The sequence below is a fragment of the Larus michahellis genome, chromosome 6 (assembly GCF_964199755.1).
Source record: "Larus michahellis chromosome 6, bLarMic1.1, whole genome shotgun sequence".
Lineage (NCBI taxonomy): Eukaryota > Metazoa > Chordata > Aves > Charadriiformes > Laridae > Larus > Larus michahellis.
Window position 1 is genome coordinate 37686283 of NC_133901.1, and position 25809 is coordinate 37712091.

Here is a 25809-nt window from a genome sequence, read left to right on the forward strand (position 1 = left end):
AACTTTTTACGAACTAAGAATATGCAGCAGGCCAGATGTGTAATTTAATAATTAGCAAGAGTTAATCTGCTTGAATAAGGTAATAGTGGCATTATAAGCTCATTCTTGTTTGCATCTTATAATAATTTGACAAGATAAATTTGCTTTGAGAATTTTAAATCAATATGCATTTAAGAAGATTGAATTTATTTAATGTTGGTGGAAAGCGTACTTTTAATTTGAAATCTTTCCAACAGTTGCTTCCTAGTTCATCTAGTTCATTTGATTCTTTCATTAAATAAGTTTTAGGTTTTTTTTTTACTGTGATGAATCATGACAGTATTTTCTACAGATCATGGGCCAAATTGACCCATGGTGTGACTGAATAGAATAACAGCAGAAATTAACTTTATTCCATGCTTTTATTTTTATGTCAGCTTTGAAGTTATTATTTGGTTTGTTATCACGTAAATGGCTCCCGTGGAAAAAAGTTTTATAATGTATTGGAGTTCTAGTCCTCAGAGAACTGACTTTCTTAAACTTTGTAAGTTTGATGTATGGGTTCCAGAGTTGCGTAGGTTTGCTTTAATCCAGTTTATGGTGTCTCTTGTATGCTCGAAAAAGAGCTCGTTTCAACTCATGGAAGAAATGTTTTTATTTTCAATGGCTGTAAAAGCACATGTGATTATATACCATTAATGAGAATGCTTGCGTGAAAATAACCTAAGCTTCTAGGGTTTTGTAGACTTTAAATGTTTAGATTTTATTTTTTAATTTTATGTTACCTGGAAACAATAACAGGTTTTGTAAATCATAAATAAAATGTTTTCTATAATATGTCCTCACCAACTACCTGAAATTCCTACTCTAGGAATTACTGGTGGCTTTCCCACACCAAACATTACACTACTTCCATCACAGTCCTGGCATTTAACATGCAGAAGAATCAACAAGCAAATGATGCTTGCTTCCCAGGTAGAGTGAGAAGTGTGGTTTATGTACTCTCTGAAAAACAGCCCTTAAAGATGAGAGTTTGGTAAAATGTTATAGAGCATTCTTGCAAAGCAGCTGAGTTCATTTCTGCCCTGGTGATGCCCTGAATTGCTTTTTGTTTGTTTGCTTCTCTCACTTGAGGAAGATAGAGGGACCTGGGTAGAAAAGGTAGAAGAAGAAAGGTTGGGAAGGTCAAAAAGTGAGTAGGAGCAGGACAGCTGGAGGAGCAGTTGAGCTTATAGTAGGATGTAGAGTTTGCAAAAGTTTGACTGCCGATGTCTGTTGTGATGGCAGAAGACTATGAAGCTGAAAGGTGCTTCTGCGGGTGCTGCTGTGGGGAGTTTTCAGAAACAAGCTAGTGTTAGCCATGAGGGAGAAGGAGAAAAGGAGCTGCTGTCTCAACAGCTGTTGGTGGGTTTCCAGCAGGGAAGGCTGGCGGGTTCCCTGCTGGCTGCTGCCATATCTTATATTTTAGAATTCTTTCAAATGACAAATGAATAGCTTTGGTAGGAGTTATTTTCAACAATTAAGCAGCTTTCGGTGAAAAACAAAAGCATCAGTAGGAACTAAGCCCTGTTTTGGGGAAGAGGGACTCTGCTGCAGGAGCAGTTACATACAAAGACCTGACCTTACAGTCTGTCTGCTCTCAGAACCCTTATTGACGTTTTGCCCTTGGCCACCATCCGGCAGACTAGTACATTTCCTGGGGCAGAAGCTGGACTATTCCTGGAGAGAAAGCTGCTGGGACAGACTTTCAGGCTAGGTTAAACATATATTGAAGAGGCACTGTATATCCTGAGCAACTCTCTCCATAAAACACTGGCATTCAGGAAGGTTTTTTAATATATATTTTAGCTTCTCTATAGGTGATGAATAGTCTTAATTATTAAAATGTGGGCTTTTGCTTCTTGTGAATTACATTAGAACTTTATCAGCAAACAGAAAGCAGATTCAACCTTATGGGAATATGAAGTCATGTTACTCACTGATTTCTTTGCAGAAGTTTAGGTAGAGAGAATAGAATTAGTTGTTGTCCATCATATAGCCAACTTAATACTGTTTGAATATTACTCATTGTTAAGTGACAAGTTTATGTATGTGTTAACAATCAATACAATCCTTAAATGATTAAATGATGTGCCATCTTACACTAATTTATTAGCCATAAACGCTAGGCAGACATTGTCTCACCTGCACTGCTAGCACAGTGGTGGGTTTTCCATCCTGAAATGGGAATATGACGCAAATAAATCGTGCAATTATATGATGTGGAAAACTTGGCTTAATGAAAGATAGCCTTCTAAACCTTAGGTGGGAAGGGTAATACAATACAAAAGTATAAATACCAGAGTAGTGTGCGGGAACAGTACTGATGTGTTTCTGCACTACTAGCATATAATTTGATTTCATGGGACATGTACATTGCAGTTTATATGTAATTTATGTAAAAGTACTTAATATCCATTTCTCTTCCGATTTTCTTTCTTCCATGCAGCATTGTAATTTACCTTCTACTGCATATGATGACAGATATAATTATAAAAATAATATATTAGTATGCAGTGAATGATTAAATGATAGTAAGCTCACATAAAGAAGAATAAACCAACACAAAACATAAAATATCTGTGGTCGTGTTACCAAAAATTATTAAGAATTGAAACCAAAGTCTTAAAAAGCACTTTAGTGCAGTAGATAGCTTGTGAACACTTTGTAAATCAGGTCATGGCATCAATCTCTTGCTGAACAATATGATAAGATTCTAATCCCCATTCTCTTAGCTTTCATTGTGCTAGTGGGAGGTGAATGTTTTATTGATCTCTTTATCTATTGATTATAATTAGAAATATTACTAGTGGAAACATTGGGATTTTATATGTTGCTGTAGTATTTTTATTTCTTGAGAGGGTGCAGTGTTGAGCTGGAAGTTGAGATATACAATTTACTATAGCACAGAAGGCAGCAGAGTAATTTCTTTGTAGTGATTAGAGAGCTGTCTGACTATTGATGATCTGTCAAAGCGTTTTAGGGAGTGGATTGGGGTGGGGGGGAAGTTTAATAATGAAAAATTCTTTCTGAAGGCAGTCTGAAATGTAGGTATTATCCATGCTAGTTAGGACTTCTCAAACTCAACAACTATTCAGGAAGTCATTGGCTTCTTTTCATAGCTTTCCTTTACAAATGCTTCAGTGACACATCGTAAAATGTGCACTTGACCATTTAACTTGGGCTTGATTATTGCTCCCAAATATTTGTTCCCCACTGGCTGCTTGATGCTTTTCAGATAATGGCTGTCACCCTTCTTCTGTACTGGACATTACTGGTATGGGCATTTGAAGCCCCTTCCCCTTAAATAGTTATTGCTTCCAATGCGCCTCCAATGAAGCAAAAGCCTAGATGCTCAGAGCTTGGGGTTTTCTTAGTGACTGAGTTTTGTCTGCTCATAAATTTTTGTCCCACTGAACAGCAGTGCAAACCTGAAATACTTCTATTTTTAGTATCAGTACATTGTAGTTCAATAACCACATTATTGTGAAAACATCAGGGATGAGAAATGCTTGCTTCATTAAATATTTGTTGCATGTTATACACATACATGTTTCACTAATGAAATTCAGTGTGAAATTCTAATGAACTATTTGTGGGAAATTATCTTTTATTCTTCTAAAAGGTTCAGACTGCAGGGTTTTCTCTTTGGGGTAGCTATAGATACTCTGCTTCTATGATTCTTTGAATCATGCCACCCTGTTTTGACAAGGTAACCAGAATTGTTTTTGAACTCTGAACTGGAGTGACATTTTTAACTCCAGTGACTTTTCAGTGGCTGAAAGCAGAACTAGAGTAGCACATCCCCAAAATGTATGTTAGTAACGAAGTCAGTGGTTTGTTCCTGTCTAAGTATTGAGATCATCAATGGATATGTATTAGCATGTCTTGCAACTTTAATTCATTCCAATTTTTTAGGCTTCTATTTTCCATTTCACCATTTATAAGGTATTTAGGGCACAGTCCATCTTGTACTATACACACATACAGGGCAAAGCTCAGTTCTCAACTGGCATTCCTAAATGGTGCTGCAGTGCAAATTCTTAAAATTAAAAATGTTGCTAACCTTAGTTATAGTCTTGTAAAGTCAATGACATCACAACTTCTTTATGTGGGGAAGCATCATGCTATTTTTTAATAATTAGCTGTTTCCTACATCTTGTTAAGTAGAACTTCCCTGGTGGAATCTTTGTGGAAGTCCCTACTGTGATGTGATTCCCTAGGTACAAATTTTTAAAAATATGATTTCCGGTCAAGTTTGTGGTTTTCCAAAATAAGCTTTTGCCTTAAGATGAGTACCCTTACACTTATATTTCCAGCTATTTAGGCTAAGCAATAAGGATGCAGTTCTCTGTAATTTAGGAGTGAAATTTACCTAGATTTTTAAAATTCAATAAGAATTTACAGAACAGCTTTTTTTTTTGCTGTAAATATGTTCAGCTGTTCTATCTCTACAAAATATCCAGGGAAAAAAACAAATGCATTGGGAATAAAGACATGTTTATTCACTGAAGAAGCAGTCCAGTGTTTCCTCTACACAGATATCTTATAGCAAACATTGATTTCACCTGGTACTTGGGCACTTTTTAAAAAATGCTTTATGTTTTTAACTTTAATTACATTTCAAGAAAATGTGGCTTTAAAAAATCCAAAGCAACCCCAGGTATAATATTTTAATATATTTTCTACCAAAGAGTACATTTTAATATTATCTACTAATTTATTTTTTCTAATTTGTAATTCAGTTTTCGTTTGTAGAGAAATTAGCACACAAAATATATCTTATACAGAGTTTGCCTTAAATGTCTGCATATGTAACTCCAAGGAATAAGAAGTTCATTTTTGAATGGCTTTCTGCAGCCTGGATTGCATAGTTGTAGGTTTTTTCAAAATTTCAGAATGTCTTCAGTATTTTTCCATTTCTTTACAAAACTGTGTTGCCTGCAACTGATGGTATGATCCTAAAGGACTGTCAATTTCTGAACAGAATTTCCCACTGATATAAATGGAGAATTCCACTTAAATTAAATGGCCCATGGTTTCTTTGTATTTTGCAATAAACGGTTCTTTATATCTATAGTGGACTAGAAGTATAAAGGCATTAATAAAAGCAGCTTGTGTTGCTCAGAGGAAATCGTAAAATGTGTAGGAGCTGCTTTAGCTCATGGAGCTGTAGCTGAGATAAAATGGTCTTAAGAACATTGTCTCTGACCTAGCAGGCACAGAGGTACATAGAAATCGAGCCAGATAGGGATGGAGAAACGTGATCACATGGGAAAGCAAAATCAGCACCAGCAAATGTAATGGGGTGCATCCTTTTTTCCCCTGCTCTCTTCTGTATCCGAGGTATAAGATCCAGCTTCCTTTGAGTGTTGGGTTGTACTCATGGACCCTTATACAAAGAATGTGCTAAATCGTTCAAGTTGAAGACCTGTATAGCGAGGAGTAAAATTCAGTATTGTTTGTGTGTTTGATTCACCCTCATTCAATTTTCCCTTGTTCAAGTGCTGGATACACAGCTAAGGGTTGAAAAAATAAGTCCTCTGTAACAGGTCTTCAGTACCTTACTGCATAGAGGAAGGTCTAGGAGCGTTGGTCTAGACCCAGCAGAAAGGTATTTCAAGGAGAGTGTGTGGGCTGGGCGACTGATGTAGTAGACAGATTCTGCATGAATCTCTGAGACACAATGGAGTTCAGCTATGACGGTCTGTAGGCAGAAGCATGCTCAAGCATAGGCTTTGGAGACTCATTCTCCAAGGTGCTGAGAATTTGGGAAACCTATTGACCTTTAAAACATGCAAATTGCCCTAACGACCCCTCGGCTTTTGTTCTGGTACCCCTGAGGAAAGTTGATCTTTCAAACTTTGATGAAGGGGCTGAGATTATCAAAAAAAAGCATAATTTAAAACCAAAGCAAATTGATATTAAGAATTGTTTAAAAAAGCAACAACTGTATTTCACAACTACCTGCTGGAAGCATGGCTTGTATGTTATAACTTGACAGTATATTATTGTTTTCTTCGAAGTGACGTAAGGTCTGGTTCCGTTAATCATCTGTCACAGCAAAGTTCTGAGGAAACCTCTGGTCTTGTTGCATGCTTTCACAATTATTTGAACATGAAGAACACACTCTTGTATGCAACTCTGAAGCATTTATTTAAGTTTAGGTGAGACGAAGAGAAATACATTACTGAACAGGCAGATATTTGTTTTTTCCTTTCATGTGCACTTAAAATATACTTTCAAACTGACATTAACATTTTTCTTCCCAGTGAGAATGACTTCGGATCAAAAAATAAAAAATATCAACTTTAATCAAGAAAAAATTATAAAATAGAATTTTAAGGCTCAAAGTGAACATCTTTGTATTGGAAATAGTAAGGCAATTAACAAGGAATCACTTCTACGATATTTAACAGTTAAAATATTTCATTAGGTCTTGCTAATCATTTTTTATGAAGACATTTTCCAGAAACTAGGGCTTTTAAACCTGGTAGCATTAAGGACACAATTCTTAAAGGAATTCTTATTCCATATTTGTTGCTTTGATACTCTAAACAGTTGGAATTGGCAATTGTTTACATTTAAGATAAAGACCACAGACTTGGCTTTTCGTATTTGAAGTGCGTGCTCTCATCTTTTCTTCATTCAGAAGGTATGCTCCACCTTCCATATGGAACCAAAGGAACTCAATCCAGCTGTTTTAAGGCAAGTCCAACGATATCAATGCAAACTGCTGTGTGATGCTGCTGAGGACTGGGTTTGCACCAAGCTGGACCAAAATTTTAAAGCAAAGATAATACTTTTGCTTTCTAGAATTGCAATACAAAAGTTGTCATCTCTGCTCTTTGAACTATACGGTGCCTCTGTTTGGTTGTATACAAAGCCAGCACTAGAAGGAAACAGGAAACTAAATAAACCTACAAGATTCTGAATCAGAAAACATTGAGAGGTTACAAAACGGAGCATTTCTGTATCTTACTGATGCAATGTTATGCTCCACATTGTGGTGATTTAATGGACTTTTGGAAGATAATAGCTAACAATGACTTCAGCGGAAGTTCTAACATTGAGTTTTGTTGTTGCAGTAGCCTGCCCTGAATAAGAGAATGAAATACCATGTTAGTGTGAAGTCAAATTGCTTATTCAATTAAACAAAAACAATGAGCAGCCAAGCTGTTCAGGAAGGGAGCACAGTTGCATAGTCTCCAGTGCATCTTGACACAGTGTGATTAGATAGTGCCATCCTTCACAGGACATGAACTCAAACAGCACCTCATGTTTTCTGACAACTCAGTGTTGTCTCTGCTGCTTACACAAGCTTTTTTCCCTTGGCTTTTCCATCAGTTAACAATACAGACATAATCTTTGTGGTTTTTTTCTGGCAAGTCTTCTTTGTGATGAGCACATCAATGCTACTAATTAACAGCATTTGCATCCATTCACATGAGCTTCCTTTGCATACTTGTTTTATGGTCTCAGTATATGCAGAGGAGAAATTTCCTGTAGCAGCTAACAAGCAAAATTTAATGACTATAGACCATTTGGGATCAGATTATGATTTTATTTGTATTAGATGCACTGGAAGTAACTGAAATTCCTGACTTCTGCATTATGGAGGGAGATGTGATGGGTAAAGTTTTGATCCTTTTTTTAGTAAATACTGTCAAGGAGAGAATGTTCAGCTGACAGATTTTGGTGATGCATTCTCTGTAGCCTACGTCTCAGTGGGACTTCTGGGACCTCTTCTTGAATGACTAAGTATTAATCCTTGTTACACAGATATTCGGGAAAAGTCTTTCAGCAATAGCTTATTGTCTTCCCACTTCCAAAGAACTGAATTTACATTTTAAAAAAACATTGTACCACTTAACCCTCAGCTTGTCAGTTCAGGTTATAATGATGTAAGTTTGGAGACATTCCACTGAAATCACTGAGAAATGGTTGAAGAGATGTGGTTTACATGTTTGCTCTGTGCGCTTTGTCTTTTCATTTGTACTGAGTTTGTGTGTGTTGTCTGATGTTGTAAAATGTGAGAACCACTACTACTGGCAGTAATATTAACAAGTACCATTCCAGCACTGGTTACCGAATATTTGCTACTAAGCACTACTATTCCTTTCTTCTAAATTACGTAAAGAACTCTGATTAAAGCGATCACTCTTGTAGCTAGAATTGCCTAATAGGATGCATCCCAGACAAAAAGGAGAAGTTTGTGCTTGCTTGAATTCTTAGTTTCTACTCAGTCAATAGGTAACTTAATCCACATAGAGCATTCAGGCAGGCAGTGGAAAGTAAAATAATGTAGGAAGCACAGAGTGATTTAGGCCTGAAGGAACCTCAGGAGGTCAACTGGTCCAACCCGTCACTCAAAGCCCAGCAAGGGGCCCACAGACAATCGCTTCACTAAGCCTGTGCTAGTATAAAGCCTGGTGACTGATATATAACTTGGAATACTTTGGATCAAAATCTGCTCTTCAGTTCTGGCATGAAATAATGGGAAGACCAGGGCTGTAGATGGAGTAGAATTAAGTCTTTCATGTCTTAATTTCATCTCTTCCCACTTCCCAACAGCACTGGATTAAATAAGCAAAATCCAATAACTTTCCTTGGATTATTTTCCCAAGAGTAGTTACTAACATGGGAAACTTTAAATTTTGGGTTGCCCAACTCTGACTCAGTCTAGGTTTAGTTTTGGAATCCCTAAGCCATCCGGAAAACAAGTGAAGATAAGAGGAGCAGTAGGTTCTCTATCCTGGAAGATCAGACCCACAATGTGTCTTAAGTTGGGCACCCCATAACTGTATTTAACTTGAATCAATGCATCACTTTTAATAGCTATTAGTTTTATTTTGTTTGCCAGGGAGGAGGCGCAACGTGGGCAACAACTGGTATTTTGCTTTCCAGCTGAAATACCTGCACCTTGTCTTGTCTCTCAGGATAAGAATGTGTTTTAGCTTCCTGGTCTGTTCAGTCTGGGGTGAATTTCTAACAAAAGCATGAAAGTTATAATGATGCTTTTGGTTTATGGTCTTCACTCTGGTGGGAAGTGGAACAATACAAGAAAATCACTTTCTCTAAACCCTTAGGAAACCAACAGTGAGAGACGACATAGGCAATACTTGTGGGAAACGCAGTGAAAGGCTATTGCTTTCTCAGTCTCTGGCTATATGCAGTATCCTTTTGCTCGTATGATAACTCCTCATTGTTTTCTTTGCATGTGTAATTTTTTTAAGTTATATTTTTAGATTTGAAAAAATCCAAATAAGGTCTAACATGAAAGTATCCGTTTATTTTTCTTTTCATCTCTGTGACTTTGTTCAGGACTTTGTTGCATTCACCAGCCATGTCGAAAGCAGTAAGAACTGCTTGAAAACAATGTCCAAAGAAGAAGGATAGTAGTAATTTAAAGATGCAGGAAATCATCTTAGATATTCACAGATTATAAGTGCTGGGAGGTATTAATACAACGGTGTAGATGCTAAATAGATTTAAATCAATCATTTAGTGTTGTCACTTAACACCTTCTGTTGCACTTTCATTAAATTGCCTTATTTATTACTATTAGTTATTACAGTAGGTTTTTTGCAGATAACTGTTGCTTAACTTGATAACTTTTATATTTTAACAGAACTTTCTCTGTCTTTATAGTAGACATCACATTTGTGATTATTTCCAAAATGATGGGGAAAATTTAAGTTCCACCAGATTATAGTTCCTTTCCAGGTAGTTAAAAACGAGCTAGATGGTAGATGCACTTCTCTTTTAGTCAAGTTAAAAATTAGGAAGAAGAGACCGGTATTTTAAAACTGTGAAGTTACAAGCTTGTTATCATCTGTGCTTAAAGGCAGAGAATTTCTGTCATTGTAAAGAAAAAAGTATGAAGCGCGTCTGGAAAATAGTTTCAGCTATGGGCTCTAGAGAACGTGCTTCAGACGACAGGAATTTTGGTTTCCTATGTTAACGTCCTGTACACGTACCCTATACCTTACTTTATGAATCCTTACACCATGAGTACACAGTTCATGGAGTACACACACACACACAAATATAAATATATAGGGTATACAGCTGTACCTACATGAAACGCTATATTTGTCTAGTCTTGAGTTCAAAAATTCTAAGATTATCTGGCATAATAATATATAAAAATGAGTTACATCTTTTCTCTTTAACTTGTGCTTTGTTTTCTGGCATGTTTTTTATAATTACATTCAAAGTCTTGTTGTTTACCCTCATTCAGGATTGTTGTTAGTGTAATGTCAATGTTTTCACTGGCAGTATTCCAGCTAAACATCATCAATCCTTAAGGTGGCTTGCTACAGTACAGTAGCTTTAATTCAAGCAGTAAAAGTGGTATTGGCTTTTAAGTGGTGAAAACTATGTTGACTATGTAATTCTTAGCAAACTACACAGTACTGCATTTATTGCACAACACTCCATACCACAATTATTCTGCAGTAAAATAATATGCAAAAGTCTTGTATAAGTTACTTGCAACGTTTGCAGCAGCAGTACACTTAATTACAAACAAGTTCCTTGTAAACCTTGAGCATCTTGACTTGTACCTCTTTTTTTTTCACAGTTCTAGTATCTCTGCAGGTGTAACTGGAACAATTGTTTGTTTGTTTTTCAAAGTTCTTCGCTCTCCACCACCTTTTGGCTTGGGGATGAAAACAGCATGGGGCTTTCAGTAGTTGGGAAGGTGGGAAAAATGTCGAGTCCTTGACTGGTAAGGTTTGCGTACCGGTTGCCACCGGGTCGAAGCTTTATTGGTTGTGGAATTTGACGGTGCCACTGAGCTGAAGCAACAGAAATAGAATAGGCTGTATAAACCTCTCAGTAAGTTAGCAATGAAACAACAGAAATCAATGCACACAACTAAAAAGTTGCGTCCAACATCCTTGAAGAGACCACAGCATTGTTGTTCCCTGTTTTAGGGTCTATTTCTTCAAATATTATCATTTATGTAGTTTATAGGTTGAGTATTTTTGTTGAAGTCTACAGATGGAATGCCAGTACAATGGCAATGTTTACATGGATTTCACTAATTCCAAAATGTAATCATTTGATCTTTGGAGCCGTCTCCAAAGCTCTTGCAATCAAAACTGAAAACATACCGTAGCTCTGGGGAACTTTTCTTCGTGGTATTTTTTTCGGTGGTATTTAATTTCAAAGTTATAATATAATCACTTTCAAAGAAGTGATTACAATTTTTATTTCCCTCTACTACTTGTAGCTAGTAACATGTTTCCTAGATTTCTTTAAAGATACTGAAAGAAATGTAATCCAAAGACACATATTCAGTAATTTAAAAATAACATTCAACATGTTTCCATATGAACAAATACCATTATAAGTTTGTAAGAATATTTAGCTACTGTGTAATACTTAACAGTTACCATTCTTAAAGCACTTCAGAAAGGGGAAATTGATACTATCTTTGCCGGTATTTATCCATACAAAATCTCCAGCTCTGCACCCAAAGTGGACAAACATATCTGTCAGCAATTAAAATGAAAGGGTAGAAGTTCAGGCTACGATACTCTGAGAACAGCTTAGTGCAGGAGACCTACAATCTACATTAAGCATTGATAGGAAATGTTCATTATCTTTCCATGCTGAATTTTGACGCTGTCTATCTGGAAATATTTGAAAAAGAGTCTCCTTTTTTCTTGCAGCCCTCGGTTTGTTTCTATTTGAACAATACACTCATTATTTACTGTATTTTTTTCTTTTCACAGGGGATTGCAAATATCAGACCACACTTTCAATCCCCCGGCCCCATCCATTCAAAATAGCACTAAGAAAAATTATTTCTGTCACTCCCTTTGGTATATAAGATTTGCAGAGTTTTTAGAAAATATGGTTGGAATCAGGAAGCATTTCTTACTTTCCATCTTTTTCCTGCTTGTACCTTGAATCTTCCATATGAAAATGTAATTTATGTCTTGCAACATTTAAATAGCTAAGGGATTTTTTCATTTTATGTGACCTTTTTTGAATCACTGTCACCAGCCCTCTCTTGAACATTATGATACCATTGTCTATATCACCACAAGGTGGCAGAACACTGACAGAGATGCACTGTTGACTTGTGCTTATCCCTGATTATTAGGTGGTTTTTTTGAAAAATGAGAAATGCAAGGTTGAAAACGTGGGTTTTTTTTCCTTTGAGGGTATGTTTATAATCCAATAATTTGTGGGATGCGTTTTCTGTTTTGTTATGCTGCTTAAGTGATCAAAGTATGAGTACTTGCTCTAGATAAATTGTCTTAACTTACATCTTGCATAGTTACAGAGTAATTAAATTATGTGCTGTGGTTCTTGAACTGGGCTGGGGCCTTCCGAGTTCCAGACGAACATATTAGATGCAAACTAGCCTCCATTAGTTAGGCATTGTTTGCATCATACGTGCTCTATAGAAGAAAGGGTCTACTTTCTTGTGTGCAATTTATTGTTCCATCTCAGGTCAGGGCTGCAGCACAGATGTGTGTGTCAGAGGGAACAGAGTTAAGGTTCAGCTTGAATTTAGTTCAGTTTATTATATGTGTCTAGGGAACTTGGAAAGTTGAAAAAAGGTTGGAAAGTTGGAGTAGAGAGTCATAGAATCATATAATAGTTTGGGTTGGAAGGGACCTTTAAAGGCCATCTAGTCCAAGCCCCCTGCAATGAGCAGGGACACCTTCCACTAGATCAAGTTGCTCAGAGCCCTGTACAACCTGACCTTGAATGTCTCCAGGCATGGGGCATCTACCACCTCTCTGGGCAACTTGTGCCAGTGTTTCATCACCCTCATTGTAAAAAACTTCTTCATTATATCTAGTCTGAATCTTCGCTCTTTTAGTTTCAAACCATTACCCCTTGTCCTATTCCAACAGGCCGTACTGTAAAGTTTGTCCCCATCTTTCCTATAGGCCCCTTTTAAGTACTGGAAGGACACTGTAAGGTCTCCCTGGAGCCTTCTCTTCTCCAGGCTGAACAACCCCAACTCTCTTAGCCTGTCCTCATGGACAATGAACTAGGTGAGGGATGGGACCAGTCAAAGAAAATAAGTTCAAATTTGTTTTATTTACTAGCCAATACTTACCATATATGTCAAGCCTAGCCGTACAAGAGACAATACCAGCTTCATTTTTTGCAGATAAGGTATACCAGCCAGCATCTGCTTTCTTGGCAGGTTGAATGAGGAGGCAGACATACCCTGTTGTATCTTGGTGCATGCTGGGAAAACAAGTGTTTTGGAATTGGTATTTGTCAAGAACTTATCAACTTCGAGATTTTATAATATGTATATTAAATATGAATTAGATAAATTGTAACTTCTATTCTCAGAGGTAGCAGCCCAAGACATTTATAGTCAATAGATTTGCTTTCAGTATGGTGTCGACCAATGATCAGAGATCAAAAAACAAATCTGTTCTTGCTTCTCTCAGCTGTGCAAAGCCATGGTGTGGCAGTGTGAGCTGAATTGTTGCTCTGTATGTGTTAATATTGGAATTGTTTATTGAATTCCAATGAACTAAACCCATGCAAACCTGCTGCATGGTCATACTGTATTTTTTCCTAGTTCAGAAGCTGAAAGAATGACATAGCAAAATACCAAGAACATTTGTACGAAGTTGTGATACTGTTTCACAACAGTAACTAGAGCCAGTCAGAAACTTTCTTATGGCACCTTTCCATGAGAAAATGCCTTAAAGATTTGCTTGGCCAACAGACTAAAAGAAACGTTCTTCATTATTCCCTCCTCTTCCCTCCGGTGGTCCAAGGCCTTCTGTCTGCAACTTCCAGGAAAAGCTATTCAGTAGTATATCAGAGAACTGAGGCTCCTCTGCTCTCTAGGCAGTGGCTGGTCCTTTTTATCAACCCAAGTGTTTCCCTCATTATAAAGGAAGAGGTGGGAGACGAGCACACCAGAATACTTGGAGTTGCAGGAAGTTCTGAAATTTGAGATTTTGTTTCCTTATGAACTGGAATGAAACATCAAACCACAGAATTTCAGGTCAAGAGGACGTTTTGTGCTTCCAACAGCTCTAATAAAAAAGGGAACATCCACCCTTTGTTCCCTGCACTATGGAATTTGCTTTATGCTGGGGGTGCAGTAGTGTAGGCTCATGCATGTCCATAACATGATACAAAAAAGGTCTGTTGGCTTCAGACAGGAAGATAATAGTGAGGCAATGTGGGGACAAACAAGGACAATGCTGCCCATCGCTCACATGGATCGGTGCAGAACCGCTCCAAGCCTTGGGGGCAGGCAGTCTGGTTCTGAGTGGCTGAAATAGCAGAGGTGTTACAAGCCTGACATTAGCTCCTGGCATTCTGAGGTGTGGGAGGTTTCCCTTAGTGCTGCTGCGGAGCCAGTTTTCTCTACAGATAGCCTGCAGGGTATGCATGTGAAAATGTTGGAGCCAAGAGAAATAAAATATTAAAAATCAGATTTATGCTGAAGTAGAAATGTTTAAAAAATGAATGAAAGGAATTAATTTCTCATTAATTACAACCAGGCACATTATTTCGTCAGCTTTTCTTTTGCAAAACCTAAAAAGTAGTGATGCATTTGAATGCAAGAGCTGAACCCAAACATTGTTGTATTTTGTAAGCATGGATCAAAGTCTTTGCCTATGTTTGTGACCAAACTTTGTTATCATCCTCTATATCTGATGTGCTAAACTCTCTATTATCCCCTGCTCTTGGGCATTCGAAACCATGTTCTATATGTTCTGAGTTTGAATTCATCCATAGTTAGAACTAAACTGAGAAAAAATAATTTAGAAGGAGAATAAGGTGCTAAAATGCATTAAAAATACCATATTGTAGTATCTTTGATAAGAAGATGCATATGCTGCATCAGGCCTATCGCCCAGAAGGTCTGTCACCTCTCTGAAGCAGGGGCATATTATGCTCCACACCCTTATTCTGAACCAAGGAAATAGCTATTGTTCACCTCACAGCAAAGCAGGCATTTTAAAACTTCATGTGGGTGAAAGAAGTTGTTTTAAAAAGAGCACCGCCTGTACTTATTGCACAGGTTTTCATGGAAACAATTGGTCCAGCCACCAGAATCTCCAAGCATGGGTACGATGGTACAGTACCTCATCCTCTCTCTGTTTGACGGGATGGTCTCGTTATCTTTCTTCCAGTAAAATATGGGGGGTGGCATTCCCACAACTCTGCACTCTAATCTGACGGGGTACCCTTCAGGAACACCGCAGTTCTGAAGCTTCTCCAAAAACATGGGGGCTTTTTTTACTTCCTTTGCTGGAAAAAGAAAAAGAATTCTTGAACAACAGGGTTTTTCTTTGTTTTGTTTTGAACAATATGGAAGAACAAGATCAGAAATTATTCTTGTGATATCAAAACAGGTTGTGAATTTTTAATGGGGTATTAGAAGGAAAGTGAAATACTATGACATGGCCTCTGTGAGGGAGCATAAAGAAAATAATAGACTGACCTGGTATTCGTCAAAGAATGTATGCATATCTAATGGGTCTAAACATACTGCCTTTGCAGGAAATTAATGCCAGATCTATGGATTTCAGTAGCTCATATCTTGTAAGGCTTTAATGAAGAACAGTATTTGGATTTGTATTTTTTCTATTTAAAAACATTTTTAAGCCAATAAAATTGTGACTGACATCTAGGAGACCTCAACATATATTATGAATTCAAACACTAACCATTTTCCGGGAGAAAATGAAGAATGTCACTTTGCCAAGACAAGAGAGGTAAAGTGATGATGAGAGAGAATTCTTACAGCCCTCTTTTAATAACAGGAGTGCACCTATCGACTGAGCACCAGGTCCATTTTCCTCCAACAGATGAGTTTTCTAGCTGTTGAACTCTCCTGCTATCAGTGGATTAACTATTTATTTATACTTATCTGTAGGGAAACTAAGGCACTTTTGAAGAAGCATACAAATAACTACAACAACGTGACTAGTTTTTCAATGATTCTTACCTACAACAGTGAGCTCCAGACTAAATGAATTTTGTCCTGTTTTATTAGTGGCAAGGCAAGTGTAAGTTCCAGCATCATTTTGTGAGAGAGGATCAATAAGCAGAGAGTGAACTCCGGTCTCTCTGACCAGCATCTTGTGGGTGCCATCTGGTAGCACAGGTTTGCCGTTCAGAAGCCACGTCAGATCTGGAGTTGGTAACCCACTCACCTAACAGACAGTGAAACAGCTAGAGACAAGTGTCAACCTGACAAATAGTTTTTAGTAAATTCATAGGTAGGCCTTTTTTCAGATTCCATCTGAATGATGTCAGAATCTAGAACAGAAAGATTTTTAAAATTTTTTTATTTCTTGGCTTCTGTTTTTCTGCTGATTGGTTCCAAAAGGGAGAAAACCAGAAAACAAAGAAACAACAAAATCCCCAGAGAAACAAATACATGAAATGCCTACATTTTTCTTAGTCAGAAAGGAAGAAACTTGGTTATATATCAGATTCACAAAAGACTCCTAGTAATCTGCTAATTTTCTTTTATTTTTTTTAGTGCTGAGTATAAATCAAAACCCAGGATCCAAACCGCTACAGAGATGAAAGAGAGTTCTATACAAATGACTTTGTATTTCATAAAATTTGATGCGAAATGATATAGCTCTTTGCAGATGTTAAACTTACAGGCTTTAGAACACTATAGACTAAGTATTTTATAGAAAGATTATTAGACTTTATTATACTCTTAAAGATCTTTCCAATAGATAGAAGTACTTATTCATGTCTACACTATTGCTTTCCAAACAAACAATATTCTACAAACCAGAGAAAGCGGGAAGTGGAACTTGCCTGAACGAGGACTGCTGTCTTCCAGGTTTGTGCAATACCAGGCATGCTTTAAGGCTTCACAAGCTCTGCCAGGATAGCAGAGCTAAGAATAACCAAATTCTTTGGCATGCTCCCTAGTAAACTTTACATTGTAAATTAAGTAGTAATGAATTTTGTTCATCTCCAGGGCATTAACTTCTGCTTCAGATCGTCTACCCTCTTCAGGGTAGGAGACGTTCCGGAGCATAGAAGACGTCAGTGTCAGCACTACCATGTTTGCTGTGCTACTGCAACATAGAGGGACTACCAAAATATGTTGGAGCAGATGAGCTTCTTAAAGCTGTTCAATAACAGGATGTTCACTGCTGTACTCTAATCTCTGACAGCTCTCTCATGTGGGGATTTGAATCTGTAAATGGGGACGTTTCTGCATCTGTGCATGCTGGGGAAGCATAAAATGAACTGGGCTCTGTTCCCTCTTTTCAGGGAGTATTAATCTGCAGTAATTCAGTCCAATACAATGGGAACATTTGTTTGAACAGTATACATGCTGAATCCTCTCTTTCTCATGGTTTTGTGCTATTCTGGATTATGTTCAAGAATCTGATAATGGAGCAGAAGGACCTGTCATTCCCAGATGAACTTCTGGAGTTCAGACTGGTAAAGGACATGGTGAACATATCGAGTAATTTGAATGACCTTGTAAGTGAACCTTCTATTTCTGGGGTTGTGTTTTCTGTGTTCTTCATTCCATATAGCATGTGTTGAAAAGAAATCCCCTGAATCAGCTCAGAGACAATGGCAGTAAGAAATAATTTTAAAAAAATGAAGCATTAAAACTTCAACAGAAGGTGTTCATGCATGCAATAAAGAACATGAAAACACTTAGCAATACATGTACAGAGGTAGGGAAAGTGAGAACGAACAGAGGAAACAGTTAATACCTTACAATCCAACCTACAAAGTCGCCCCTCGTGTGCTACCATGTCACCCGGAGCCTGTAGAAAGTATGGCCTGAAAAAGCGTTCTTGAACTGCCTCTTTGTCTCCTTCTGGCACCCGGGGTCTTGTTCTGCAACACAAAAATTGCATGTATATGTTTGGAAGCCAAACTTTTTTTCCTAATGCTTTAAAAAAGGAAGAAATTGTGGAAAAGGATGAACAGATAGCTTGAGTTAAATAAAAGGGCAGAAAGAAATGGACTGATTGTAATTTAATGCTTGCATATTTTCCATTTAGAAAGATTATCCAATTAACTATATTGTGTAGTATTGTTGGATTCCCAAGCTGTCCTTTGCTACTTTTTGCTTTTTTGGCTGAATTTCATCTTGCTAATCCATCCTTTGCTTTTAATTCCACTGCAACAGGTAAACGAAATAATACTTTACACAGAAACTTCCCTCTATTTGAAGATGACCTTCAAAAATACTACATTCTAGAAGTGACCTGTTGGGAGGGAATTGCTGGTGTTATTTCCATTCTATGGCTGAGAACTGAAGTACAGAGCACACTGAAGTACAGCAGCTGGTTATTTTGAATGCCTTCAGTAATAAGCATGAAGGGGGTCCAAAGGAGTTATCTTTCCTTTTACCTGTGAGGCTGAATTGTTGATATTCGGCCCCGAACAGGGATACTCTGAACCATCAGGTGGCCTGAACAACTGATTCTCCCCTGAAAATCACAATCGACACAGAATTAATAGTTGGTTAATAGCTCATTTAATTTTAAAGTATAAATGCTTAACATTTACAATGCATCAGGGTTTTTTTTTTAATGAAGTAACTGAACTATCGTGCAAATACTACTTTTTCGAAGCAAATGCTATTAGCATGCAGTGAAGTGGAGTTAAGGCAGGGGTTTCTTTGTGTGTTTCTCAGACTCTTCAAGGCTGTGGCAATGCATTTAGCCGTGGTGCTATGTAAACCAGCTTAAGCAGCGTCTGTCCCTGCTTGTTCATTCCTGTCTCTGTGTCTCCACAGGTGCTGCCTGCTAGTACCTTTGTACTAGCATTTTTGTTAGCTGGGTTGAAATATAATTCAGAAAAAAGGAAAAATTTAAACTGAAAAAAGTTGCCTGATCTACTTGAGCGTACTGCTAAATAAACAGCTAAGCTAACGCATAGGGTGAAGGAGAATGGTATTAGGGGACGAGACTATTTGCAGATCCACATCTTTGCATCCTAGATAAAGAATAATTGTGTTTGGTAACACTTCCAAATTTGACGTAACTTTTTGTTTCCCCTTGCTCTATTCTTTCTGCCTGAAATATCACATCTGTCTTGTCACCACATCTCAAAAGGTATCTGTCAGCAACAGAGGTGGGGACAGAAGATAGGGCATGAGTTATTAATGTGAAAAAATGTTCTTCATGATTGTGACTGGGATCTGTTAGAATAGGGGAGTAGTTTTGTCATTTTTCATTATATGGTTTCTTCTCTGATCCTCTGAAGCATCTGATTTTTGATACAGTCACCACTCGATGTCAGACTAGGTGGCCTAATCTGTGTTCCTATTAACAAATTTTAGAAAAAGATGAGACAAACTTTTTTGTAGAGGAAAACAGAACACCTTACTTGTGGGTTTGCAGCCATAATCGTATAGTTGCCGTCATCATCATTAGTAGAAGCTTCAATATGTAAAGAACATGTTCCATCTTCTTCTCTGTTCATTTTGAAATGTGTGTTTTTCTTTGAAATCTGCTTGCCATCCTTGAACCAGTACACCTGCAGTGATCAGACCACCCCCACCCAGTGACTTAACACTTGCTCTGTAGTGGAATAGTGACTAGAAAAAATGTAGATCAGAACATGACAAAAGTTGCCCAACTGCTAGTAAAAATTTTAGAACATTATAAAATTTGCAGATCAGTTACAATGTGAAATAGAATGATTCCAGACTGAACTCAGAAAGTTGACTATCTCCTTTACATAGCTGGGCCTGTCAGGTTCTCTTTTCATGGCTATAGACACATAACTGGTGATCTCAGATCAGTTCTCATCTTTCTGAGAAGTTAATTTTTGGGGGGTTATGAAGTTCTGTTTCTCTTGGGGTCAGGGATACAGTACATCAAATCCTGATACATGCTCAGGAGCCAATATTGTTATTTTAGAAAGCGGGAGGGAAATAATATGTTCTAGAGCTCTCTCCACAGAGCCATGTTCTTAAGAGTGAGACTTTCCAGAGCGGTGTATAGAAAATAGCAGGTAGTTGATTTTTATTCCTTTACTGCTAGCAGTGAGAATGACCTACCTTGGGAACAGGTATTCCAACTATTTTGCAAGTGAATGTAATAGGAGATCCTTCCATTACCCGAAAGTGCTTCAGTCTCTTATCAAAGATGGGTGCTATGTATTTGCCTGTAGGGATGTCCTCATGTTGGACTTCATCATCTGATTCATCCACCGGGGTACGTTCAAGGCGAAATTCTATTTCGTTCATCAGCCTCTGCTCAAAGCTTGAAATCCTGTATTCCTGCGGAGTGAGAGAGGCACGGTTCTGAACAAGAAGAGTCGTGTTCTGTGGTATTTGCAGTCATTTGCGCTTTTAGACTAATTCCCAAATGAGTGAAAATAAAAAAGCCTACGTAAACTAGGACATATTGAAACAGTTTGAATTGGTCTGCAGACACAGATTCTTACTGCATCTTAAGTTTGCAGAATGTGACTAATGAAACTGAGTTTTTTCAGAGGCAGGTGAAAAAATCAAACACACAATTCCTCGAAGTCCTTATGAAAAAACTGTACTCTCGCACACTGTTGGTCAAAAAAGATCATTAAAACATACCAAATTTTTGAGGATTTTGTGTTGAAATGTTAGCCACCTGCTAATTATAGAAATGAATACTAGTATATATTTCAACTCAGAATTAAATAAGGAAAACTATACCTCCTAAAAGAGAAAGCTAGGAAGAAAGTGAAATATTGTCAGAGTAATTTACTTTCAGATTAAAACTTGACCAGATTTCTAGCTGGTGTAAGCAAAACATTTAAATCCCTAGAAGATTAAACAGATGATGCAAGAACACCAGTGTATTCCTACATAAATGACCATTTCCAGATAGTTTGATGTGATTATGAGCCTCCTGCTAATCCCCCAAAGTCAATTAACTAACATAGACAGCAGAAGAATATCTTGCCTAAGTCATTACAAACTGTCTTGTGGGGAAGCTTGTATGTAGGCCTGTAGCAGTAACTAAATCACTTTGCTCAGAGCTGGATTTCTGCAGTTTGTAAGTCCAGAGCTTCTGTTGAAGGGCACTAACATTTCTGAGAGCAGGCTTATGTTTTATTCTACTTCTATGGCAAGCTGGGGTCTTCAGAATTTCACTTTAATTTGTCAGATGATAGTGCTATTATAATGGGTTTTGTTGCTTTGTTCTAGGAAGGAAATGATCTGTGGCTTGAAAGGGAAGTACTCAAGCAATTCCAAAAGTGAAATTCTCATTTTTAAGATAGAATTTTAGAAACTAATGAATAGTAAATAAGGATCTATCCTATCCTTAGTTATATTCAATTTGCTGAAAAAACAAGGTTCAGAAAATGCATCTTGTCTGAAATCTTATAGAAAGTTAATTACAGAACCAGCAAAGATCCCAAATTGCTGAGACTTACATCCCTGATCATTTACCTGTTCCATCATACTGCTGATTATACTCTTGACTAGTAGCTCCCAAATAGTAAGGAGCAAAGGTGGAGAGGCAGCACACAATTTTAGCTGACAAAGTCTTCTAATTTCTTCAGGAGACGAAGGAAACAGAAGTGGCCAAAGGTTGAGATGTTACAAGGGAGTTTTGAGGAGACAGGGGTCTGAAACTGGGGGGTGAGAGGAGGAAAACATGGCAGCCACGAAACTTGAGTTAAAAAAGTTGGAAATTGCCATGATGGAATAAATGCCCTGGTAATATGTGATTTTGGTACTGTAATGGTCGATGTTGTATGTTGGTCTTTTAATCTGAAATCTTCTTTTGAGGGGTTGCTTTAAGGTCAGATCTAATAAAGATTAGCTATGGTAGGAAAAGGCAGACAGCTCAGAGTAGGAAGGAGAGAACTTCCATAAATTGACTTTCTTTACTGGAAACTAAGTCTTCCTTCCACCCCTCCCTCCTTTTCTGGTGCTGCAGGGATGTTCCACACAGCTTTGGAGCAGTGCCCATAATTACGAGGTAACAGAAGTGTTCAGAGGGAGCTTAGGTTGCTGGGTCCCCGCTTCAAGATACCTTCCTTACCTGTCACGCTCCCCCTCCACTCTGACAGGGACAGTCTGCTCTCTGATACTCTCTTCAAATGTACCACCACGAGTACAGCTTTGCCAAGTAGAGTTTTTGAGATTGGAGGCCTGTAGAAGTGTGCGAGATGTGCCAAAGGGTGGGAGCCAGCCACTAGATGGTATCATCCACTTTCTTAGTTGGCTTTGTTTGCTCTGTGGGCTGGTGAACAGCTGGTGATCAGCAAACAGCCTTATAAAGTTTCATCTTGTTGAGCTTCTTTTCTTTCATGCAGCATGTCTCAACGAATCACTTTAATAGATCGAATTCTAATCTCAGATAAGCCAGCGTAAAACCAGAGATTTCTCTCATTTCTGACCAACCAAAGCTATCATTTTTCCATTTAGATGGCAAGAGCTGGTGATAGTGTTCCAGGGGAAAGTTAAACAGTCTTTTACCCTTGATACTGAGAAAAGGCCTATGTGTTTTTGGGAAGGAAGAATAAAGTAAAAATCAGGGTGTTACTACTATGTTCTAAGCAGCAGCCATGTCACCAAAATGTACTACAGTTATATTTTTTTTCTAGAGTCTCCCATAAATTAAGAAATTCAAACCTAAATACTTTGTTGCAAGTAACGTACTAAAGAACATATTTGGAGTTTTGTTTTCCTTACACTTCTTTGAGCGCTTTGAATAGTTTCCTTCATGTTGTTTAGGTAGTTCTTGACAGCAGGGAGCAAAATCCATGGCAAAAAAATTGACCTACTGAGAAAGGATCACTTTGAGTGAATTTTCCAGTAGGACCTGAAGATGCTATACGTAATTCTTCTAAGAATTAAATTTTTTTCAGGGATTTCACATGCTGTGGCCTTTGGAAATATGGAGGCTAATTAAGGATTAATTAAGGTAGAGGTAATCTCTTTCCCTCCTTTCCTTTCCATTGTCTGATGATTTGTCACATGAATAAAGGTCAGGGCAACATAGCAAGTATAGTACAGGGAGTACCTTTTTTGCCTGTTTAAACAAGTTACTGTTTATTGTGTAACTAACCTCTCCAAAATTATGTAATTATTTTTGGATATTGGTTATGGGACAGCATAATTATAAAGCTAAATTCACTGTTTTGAATACCTGTTTCTCCTTTGTCATATTTGAGCACTTTGGAGCACTGTCATTCCCTTTGCAAAGATAAACCATTTTTCAAGTGTTATGTATGTTTAGAGGGCAACAGGGCTGATGGACAGAGGAGGTGAAGTGACTCACAAATTGGTTATCTCAGAAGCTAGACACGGTAAGTCCATGCAGAATTTTTACTCAGAGAGCGCAACTCGGAACTTGGATGAGAATAAAACGAGTGGGGACGAAAAGTGTTAAGACTTCTCAGAGTCAGATAGCAATCTGAAAGCAGTAGTCTAGGAGACTAAAAATTGGAAAAGGGCTTTTGCAAGAGCCAACACTTTTGTTTTAAGTGCAAGATAATAAAGAACAAAGGAAGAAAAAGTAGGGAGGCTGCATACAAAACCGTTCCATCTGTAATCTGGAAGTCAGCAGACCAGTTATTTACTGCCCTGTGAACCTTACCAACAGATAAACGTCATTCTTTTATGGCAGTACATAAATCTGCCACTAGACTATCTTAGTTGTATACAGTCTTCAACTTTATTGAGCTATATGCATGTTTCATTAGACATACAAAGAGTGAATGTGATGACTTTTTTCAGAATGATGTAACTAATCTCTAGATCGAATTTTTTCTTTAGTTCAATTTTCTGGTAATTGTGTCAAAAGCAGGTTTTGGAAATGAAAATTGCTAATGACAAGAATAATGTTGCAAATTAAAAAGGCAGTATTGTGATTTTAATACATCCTCAACTGTATAGTTGAAGATTGGGGAATCATTGCTTGGTCCCTGAAGTGAGTTTTTCATCATATGGTGTTACCTAGCAGAGGGAAGTAGTGGGGCTAGGAAGGCATTACCATTACACTTTCAAGGCATCATGTTAATGAGTAAGGTGCTGACTTGAGAACAAAATGCTACAGAGTGGAGTTAACAGGCAGTGAAATACTGCAAGCTAATGGGAGAGGCCAGTATTGTTTATAGATAGTTAAGTTTAGTCAGCAGATTTTCGTGCTGATTTTTTTTCTTCAGATTAATTGCTGTCCAAAGGAAGTTGCGATACGTAATAAGAAATTAATAGTCTAGGGTTGCTGTAGCCATGACGGCCTACAGATGAAACCAGACAATGTTCATAGAGACAATTACCATCTTTTCTTTCCTCTACTCCAAAGATACAAGTTTGTCTTAAATTGTCTAACCAACTAACATAAATTGAACTTGGAGCAATTATTTTCAAACTGTAACTACCCTAACGTTTCTTGCCTCTCTTTTAGATCTGAAAAAGTTTTCTGTGAACACAGTGTATCATTTTTTTCTTGACTGATGTGCTGAAGATATTAACTTCTTACTTCATTAAGAAATAAAGGCAGTTCTTCCTTTTCATATATCTGCTTGCAGAAGAAAATGTGATAGGGGAAGAAATGCATTTCATGGGTCCACTTTGAAGTTAATTATAGACAGGTTTTCTCTCACATTTCTTGAGTGCATGTGACCCTGGATGTATGTGCACACACAGAAAAAGGTATAAAATAAAACTAGCAGTTCGGCACAACAAATGCATATTGCTGCACTATCAACGCTGGGCTGTCATTATTGGCAGCTGCTTCTCTGCCCAGGGAAGCCACAAGAGTCATCGTGTTTCTGTGCAAACCCAATGGTCTCTGGCTAGGAACTGTGCAGGCTGACTGCCTGTGTTTCGTCATTTTAAGGAGTTATATTCAAAAATACATTTTAAATCAGAAAATATTGAAGTTAGGGTTCCCACAGCCCCAAAGCATTGCCTGTGTTGTGCTCATACTTCAGTCTGTGTCTTTCTCAATGTGTTTAGTGTGCATATATATGTTTATATAAATTTACATACAAAACAACAAGACTAAGTTAACATTGCTGTGAAAATTTTAACACCAACGTGTATAAACTGAAGGTGTTCTACCAAGCTTCTTATAAAGAACAGGAATCTCTGAAATAAGTGGAAATACACAATTGTATAGAGAATATAATCTTGGAGTTTTTTTGCTTGTTTGGTAGATTTTCTTCTAGGATTAGCAAGAACAGAAAATAGTTGTTAATATGGCTTTCTGAAGAACTTTTTTTATCACATAAGCCATAAAACTATTTCTGAATGTGATTATGTAAGTGGAGTAGAGCAAAGTGTTTGTGGCTGTGGGTCAGACAAGTATTTCGTAAAGCGTCACACAAAGAACAAGTCAATGTGATCACAGCATACAATGTTAAAACTAGGCTGCAGGTCAGCATACTGAGGAGTCTAAGGGAAAGGGTACGAAGGTTCAGGCTCTAGTTTTTGGTCAAAAACATAGGGTTACAGCTGCTTTTTGGCAACTTTCCTGAAACATTAAATTTTTACCAACATGAATTCACACACTTGTTTAATACAGTAGCCAAATATTTAAAATTGTGCTATCTTCCATATATATATTTTATACTATATAATATATTATTTTATATATGTATTTTAATTATTATACTATACTGAGCTATAATCTATAGCTAGAAGGGTAAAAGACTTACAACTGGCCAAAGCAAACCGCTGCTGAATATATGTCTTAAGCAGTTATGCACCATTTTCTCTGGTCATTAGTAGCACCATGTAAGTGAGCTGCGCAGCGTTATTGCCACAGAGGTGCAGCGTATTCAGTGTCTGATCTGACAATGTAGCTGAACCAGTTGAGTTGCCAG

General features: G+C 37.5%; 1 protein-coding gene across 3 annotated transcripts in view; it reads right to left on the reverse strand.

Moving 5' to 3' along the window:
* Window positions 1–8876: 8876 nt before the first annotated feature.
* MYPN (myopalladin) overlaps window positions 8877–25809 on the reverse strand; it is a 76772-nt gene continuing 59839 nt past the window's right edge. For all 3 annotated transcript variants that reach the window (XM_074590007.1, XM_074590008.1, XM_074590006.1), the window contains 8 exons: window positions 20042–20263; window positions 19366–19515; window positions 18385–18464; window positions 17739–17865; window positions 15983–16190; window positions 15117–15282; window positions 13109–13242; window positions 8877–10820 (listed from right to left, as the gene is read on the reverse strand). In XM_074590007.1, the coding sequence (XP_074446108.1) occupies window positions 10651–10820; window positions 13109–13242; window positions 15117–15282; window positions 15983–16190; window positions 17739–17865; window positions 18385–18464; window positions 19366–19515; window positions 20042–20263 (1257 nt within the window). In that variant the 3' untranslated portion in view covers window positions 8877–10650. The remainder of the gene's footprint in view (window positions 10821–13108; window positions 13243–15116; window positions 15283–15982; window positions 16191–17738; window positions 17866–18384; window positions 18465–19365; window positions 19516–20041; window positions 20264–25809) is intronic.